This window comes from Raphanus sativus, unplaced genomic scaffold (assembly GCF_000801105.2).
Source record: "Raphanus sativus cultivar WK10039 unplaced genomic scaffold, ASM80110v3 Scaffold1753, whole genome shotgun sequence".
Classification (NCBI taxonomy): Eukaryota; Viridiplantae; Streptophyta; class Magnoliopsida; order Brassicales; family Brassicaceae; genus Raphanus; species Raphanus sativus.
In genome coordinates, this window is record NW_026617062.1 from 2,117 (window position 1) to 8,682 (window position 6,566).

General features: G+C 29.4%; 1 protein-coding gene across 1 annotated transcript; it reads left to right on the forward strand.

The window, feature by feature from the left end:
• Positions 1 to 3,989: 3,989 nt before the first annotated feature.
• LOC130504716 (cardosin-E-like) lies at positions 3,990 to 6,271 on the forward strand. Its single transcript, XM_056999342.1, has 7 exons — positions 3,990 to 4,371; positions 4,442 to 4,536; positions 4,608 to 4,726; positions 5,390 to 5,666; positions 5,750 to 5,881; positions 5,954 to 6,048; positions 6,146 to 6,271. Exons 1-7 carry the CDS (start codon positions 4,017 to 4,019, stop codon positions 6,261 to 6,263), a joined length of 1,191 nt encoding a protein of 396 aa, XP_056855322.1. The 5' UTR covers positions 3,990 to 4,016; the 3' UTR covers positions 6,264 to 6,271.
• Positions 6,272 to 6,566: the final 295 nt, after the last annotated feature.

Consider the following 6,566-nt stretch of genomic DNA (forward strand, 5'->3'; position numbering starts at 1 on the left):
GCTCCTGTGAAAATTCATTTCATTGTTCAGAGAACCAATTCGTCACACGTCCTTCTCCGGCCACCACTTCTCCTTCGCGTTCAGAGGACCAATTCGTCACACTGCCTCCGATTCTCACGCGACCACCGCTGCACCGCATCTGTTTCGTCACCCCACCACTTCTTCATGATTCATCAGTTCTTTCCATTTCTCAGATCTGTAAAAAGACAGTAAGCAATTAGTATAAGAAGAAAACGGAAAGAATACTACTAGAGAGGAGGAAGATGACGATAAAAGAAAAGAAGATAAAAACTAAATCATAGATGTGTGAACTTGTAACGAAGAGAGCAAGAGAGAAGATTCAATGGGACGAAGAAAGAAGAAAGAAGAAAGAAGAAAGAAAGAAAGTTGAGAAGAGAAAAACAAAATAGATCATTTGTGTCCGTTAGATATTTTCTATCAATGGTGGATAACAAACAAAGTGTAATCCGCGTTTCATAAACTAGCCAATGAGAAGAACCTACTAATTAAATAAATATTTTTTATTGTTCCCGTTGACACAGACGTCATTACTCATTAGAATAAACTTGAACGTGTTTGTGTTTCTAAGTTAGAAGTTCAGGGTTTGGGGTGTTATTTTATTTTATGGTTAATAGTTTTAGTTTAAAGTTTCCTGATGTCAATTTTTTTTTTAAAGAAGGTAGAATTTTAAGGTTATAAACTATAGCATATGGTTTGAAGTTTAGAAATAAGTTTTAAAGTCTAGGTTTAAGTTTAGTGAACTCACGAAATACAGAGAAGTGGTTTTAGTGAACTTTTTGTAACTTCTTTGTAAAAGTATCTGTAACTTCTCTTGTATTTGTTGTCATCCATTTGTTATTTGTGTAATTTTGATTATAGTACTTATATGTTTGAAATAAGATTTAAATTTAGAATCTGTAGCTCAATATAAAGTTTTAAATTTGGATTACTTATGAGTTAGATATAAAGTTTTAAATTTACAACTTGAGGTTAGGATAAGGATTGGAAAAGATTTGAAGTATAATTTGTGGTTAAGTTCCAAATTTGAAATTATGATTTGACTTTGTTTTTAAATGTAACTTTTATATGAGATTTTAATTATATTATAGTAACATAACTGTATATTGTGTTTAGGGTTTAAGAATCATATTTAGGGTTTAGGGATTTAACTAGTCACAGAAATAGTGTAACAAAATCATGACTATTTCAAAATAGTCACGAAATTTGGCGTGACAAAACGTGACTATAACTTATCATGACAAATTAGTGACAAAATCGTGTCATTTTAGCCACGAGATAGCCACGGATAGTCACGTTTTCATGTTCCTGACTGTTTATGACCATTTCGTGACTAACTCATAAAAAGTCACTAACCTTCGTGACAAAAACGTGGCTATGTCATATTTTTCTACTAGTGCCTCACCAAACACTAAATCACACATTAAAATTAAATGGATCAATTTATTGTATTGTCAAATCTGTTTGATATATACTATGAACACTAAACCCTAAACCGTTGGATAAACCCAAAATCTTTGGATAAATCTTAAATTCTAAATCATAAACATTAAAAACTAAATCTTAATAACACTAAACTCTAAATCTTTAACCCTGAACTTTTGGATAAATCCTAAGCTTTTGAAATAAAAATAATATTAACAACAAATTTTCTTTCTATGTTGTTAATGCTGTCAACAAAATACTAAACCCTAAACCCTAAATCTTAAATCTTAAACCCTTGGATAAACCTTTGGGTAAAGACTAAATCTTTGGATAAATCTTAAATACTAAATCATAAACATTAAAATTAAATTTTAATAACACTAAACCCTAAAACCTTTGATAAATCCTAAACCTTGAGTTTATGATTTATCCAAGGGTCCAGGCTTTACCCATGGATTTAGGGTTTAGTGTTTAGGATCTACGGTTTAATATTTGGGGTTTAGGGTTTAGTGTTATTAAGATTCAGTTTTAAATGTTTAGGATTTAAAATTTACCCAATGGTTTAGGGTTTATCTAAGGATTTAAGGGTATAATTTAGGATTTAGTGTTTAGTGTTTAGTGTTTTAGTGACTACGTTAACAATATTTAGAAAACATTTTTGTTATTATTATTACTTTTTTATTTATTTTAAAAATATAATATAATTTGACAAATTATTATTATTTTGTTTTTTTTTAAATATCAAATTTGAAATAACTAAATCTTATGGTTTTACCCTAGGGGTGAACCCAAGAATTTATGTTTCTTAATACATGATAATTCATTTTTAACCATTTGCCTTTTTTATATTAATCTATAAGACATTATAAAATATATCAGATGGCAATTATTTTTTTATTTTTATTTTGGGGTACCCGGGCCTATAGATCAGATCGCAACTAGTTATATATTTATTTATTTATTTATTTATTAATCATTAAACTGGAAATTAGGTAGACCATGAAACTAAACTAAGGCATCACCCATCTATCATGTTGATGCATCTTAATACATAATATTCATTTTCAACCATTTGCCTTTTTGTATTAATCTATAAGACATTACTAAATAGATCAGATGGCAACAAGTTTTTTTTTTAATTTGGGGTATCCCGGCCTATAGATTAGATCGCAACTAGTTATATATACATATTTTTATTTCTTTAATAATCAAAACTCGAAATTAGGTAGACCATGAAACTAAACTAAGACATCATCCATCTATCATGTTGATGTACGACGCTCTTAACATGATTATAGAATTCGGTAACCCATTTAATAAACATGACACTTTCAAAAGCAATATAAATATATAAAACAAACTAAGCAAATCACAAAGTTTCTTCATCTCAAAGGTACACGTTAAATATTCAACGTTAGTATGTGTGTGTGTGTATATCCATCTATATATATTTTTGGCTATGAGTTTCTATGTAATTTAATGGCACATACAATCCATTCTCTTCTTAAATAATTATGTTATTTATTTTTATTTTGCTGTAGGTATAATTTGCATTGGGAAGATATTACACAAGGTATGTTAAACGAAAAAGAGTTAAAATGCAGTCACAAAAACATATATATTTCTAAATAGTAACTGCATGTCCAAAAATATAGATACAACTCTACTTATTATGTAGTAACTTTTATTATTAGATCTCATATTTAACAAATGACTCAAAAAAATTTACACGTTTTTAAAATGATCATTATTCACTATTATATTAAAAAGTGTATATAAAATTGGTAAAAAAATCCAACTATGTTTTTTTTTCTTGGTAAAATGATTTTTTTCTTCTTATTTCCAGTAAAACCACTTGCAATCTTACATTTACTCAATAAGGTACTTCAATTTTTGTTTATCCTATTGCATTTTAATATTTGATAATTCTTAGAATGTTCCATTATATTCATTTGCTTTATTGCGTATATCCCGTAATAACTAATACATATTTGTTGTCATATAAACTTTACGAAGAACAATTTCTGTTTATTATAAATTATTTCAAACTTTGAGGCTATTTATTAAGATTTACATTACTTACAAAAACACATCTACAAAATTTGAAATATGTAGTTTTTAGTTGTTTGTTAATTTTGCAATACATTGTATACAAATGAACTGCATTTATAATTTTCTTTCAAACAAGGACTTACTTTATCAATCAATATTTTAAATTTTTTGATAAATGTGTGTTTAGTCTGTATTTTCCAATATTCAATACATTTTGTTTTTGTCAAGACTTGTTAATACATATTCTTGAAATTTATTACTATTTGGGATGTTCTAATAAAAATATAATTTTGTTCTCATCTTATATACATGCTTTATCATATTTTGTTATTATAAAATATTTAATTACCTTTTCTTCACTCCATATTTTCAGCTGCATATTCTTTAAACAACATTAATATTTGTATAAAACAGAACTGAAAATATTTATAATGATATGTTCCTAACATGCTTTTTTCTTAGTTACAAAAAAAAGAAACTTACGTTTTTCATACGTGTTATTTCTATATTCACAGATAATTATGGGACTACTTTCTTTTATTTGGATTTCAATCTTGATGCTCCTATGCAATGGAGAAAACAATGAAGGCGCCGTCAAGATAAGCCTGAAAAGAATCAAGACAAGCTTGGTAAATGTTCAGCGTAACGTGACCCTATTTAAAACAGGAGAAAACCGCATTGTACTTAAAAACCTTGGTGATGTAATTTACTATGCGGAAATTGGCATCGGTACACCTACGCAAAACTTTCCAGTTATGTTTGATACCGGAAGCGCAGATTTATGGGTACGCAGTAAAGATTGGCCTGACAGGACAGAAGCGGAACATAAACTTCCAAAATATAATTCTACCGAATCATCATCTTATTCAGAGAACGGTCTGGCTCTTTATCATTATTATTTTTAATTCTTCAATAACTATAATCTAACTACTTCTAGATTTTACAGGTGAACCCGCAGAAATTATCTATGCTGGATGTGCTATTGAGGGTTTCCTTAGTACTGATGACGTAACAGTTGGTCATATGATAGTGAATAAACAAGTAAAACTCACCATCCATATTATAAATATTATACTAATTTACCTTAACTAATTAATGATTTCTATTACCAGGATTTCATAGAGGCTACCGGGGAAGTAGAAGAAAAAACTTACTTTCAGTTTACTGTTTATGATGGTGTAGTCGGGTTGGCATTCCAAGAGTGTTCTGTGAGGAATACAGTCCCCGTTTGGTAAATATTCGTTTTTCAGTTTTCTCTTTGACTGACCGATATTTGTGTTATTAAAAGTATATCTCATCTCATTAACATTTATTTGTTACATCATTTTTATATATTACAATATGAGTATATTTATCAAATCAAATGTAAGATTAATCTAGTTTCATATTATATGAAAAATAAGTATACTTTTTCGTTAATTTTATAATGTAAGATGTGTATGTAGTTTAATTGATTTTTTTCACTGATACTACTCATTATTTAAAAAAGTTGCTTCAAAATATATTAATATCATCAAAGTATATATAATTCATATGACTGAAATTTCAAACAGATTAAAATTTTCAGTCAATACAATGTGTTAAACCCATGCAATTTTTAAAAAAACTAGATTTCCGTAACTCAATATTGTTATTTTATGGATGGTCAGATTGGTCTAACCAGTCAGACTGCATTTATGAATTTTTATATTTAAATAAAAATACAAATTTGACAATTGAAAAATGACAACATAAAAATTAGAAAGTAATTAATAACATTAAACAGGCGCCTGGAGTAAAAAAAATACTTATTTTTAATATGTAGTTCTGATTTCAAATTGCATACAATTCCCCATCTATTCTATCTAAAATGTTTCAATAAACCACTAATAAAGCTCTATATTATACTACATAGGTACAACATGATCAATCAACATCTAGTCCATCAAGAAGTTTTCTCACTATGGTTGAAATACTACAATGAACAAGACGAAGAAGGCGGAGCCATAGTTTTTGGTGGTATAGACAATGCACATTTCCGAGGTGCACACACATATGTTCCTATCATAGAAGAGTATTACTGGGAATTTAAGATGAATGAGATACTCATTGGAGGACAAGGAACTGGACATTGCGTTGATGGCTGCTCTGTCATGATAGACTCAGGCGAATCTTACCTTATAGGTCCATCGGTAAGTATGTATATACACATATATACAATATTATTTACTACTTGTTATGCATTTGAGAACTAACAACTATTTCTTTATTCTAGTCAATTATTGAGAGTATAAATATAGCTCTTGGGGCGGATGAAGTTGCAAACGTTGACTGCTCTAGGGTTCCTTTGATGCCAACAGTTTCATTCACGATTGGTGAAAGAGTCTTTTCTCTCTCCACGAGAGATGTAAGATCAAATTAGCGTATTTGTGAAAAAAAATTCAAGGTAGAGAATTAATGATTTTATGTATATTTTCAGTATATACTGGTGCATGGTATTGGTGAAATAGCTACGTGCGCAACCAAATTCAGGATCATTCATGACGATGATGATTATCATAATGATGATCTCTGGTACTAATTTTTGATTCACGGTCTAATGTAAATTCGTAAGAAGTAATCGGAATACTGAAAATTTACTTGCTTTGGAAATTGGGATAATCAAATGCAGGATTTTGGGAGGAGTCTTCATGAGACCTTACCATACAGTTTTCGATTTCGGGAATAGGAGAATTGGGTTTGCTGAAGCGGTTCAGGAACCAATTTGGGATAGTAGTATTAAGCATTAAACCTTTCCGTTTATAATTTTCAGTTTCGTATTGTACGTTTGAAGAATAATATAATGCTTGTTGACAAAAAAATAACTATAATGCAAAGACTTATTTAGCCCTGGGCATTCGGATATTGGGTTCGGTTTCGGGTAGAATCCATTCGGTTTCAGATATTTAGGATACATGATTCTTATACTCGATGTTGCATAAGAGATTTCGATTCAGTTTCGGTTCGCGTGTTGTCTGGTTTCGGTTCGGTTTCGGATAACCGAAATGAAGCAAGAAACCAAAATTAACCAAAATAACCGAAACGAAACAAAC

Coding starts and splice junctions, on each gene's coding strand:
- LOC130504716 (XM_056999342.1), top strand. CDS start 4,017: ATGGGACTACTTTCTTTTATTTGGATTTCAATCTTGATGCTCCTATGC. Junction 4,372..4,441: donor ATCATCTTATTCAGAGAACG/GTCTGGCTCTTT, acceptor TAGATTTTACAG/GTGAACCCGCAGAAATTATC. Junction 4,537..4,607: donor ATATGATAGTGAATAAACAA/GTAAAACTCACC, acceptor TTCTATTACCAG/GATTTCATAGAGGCTACCGG.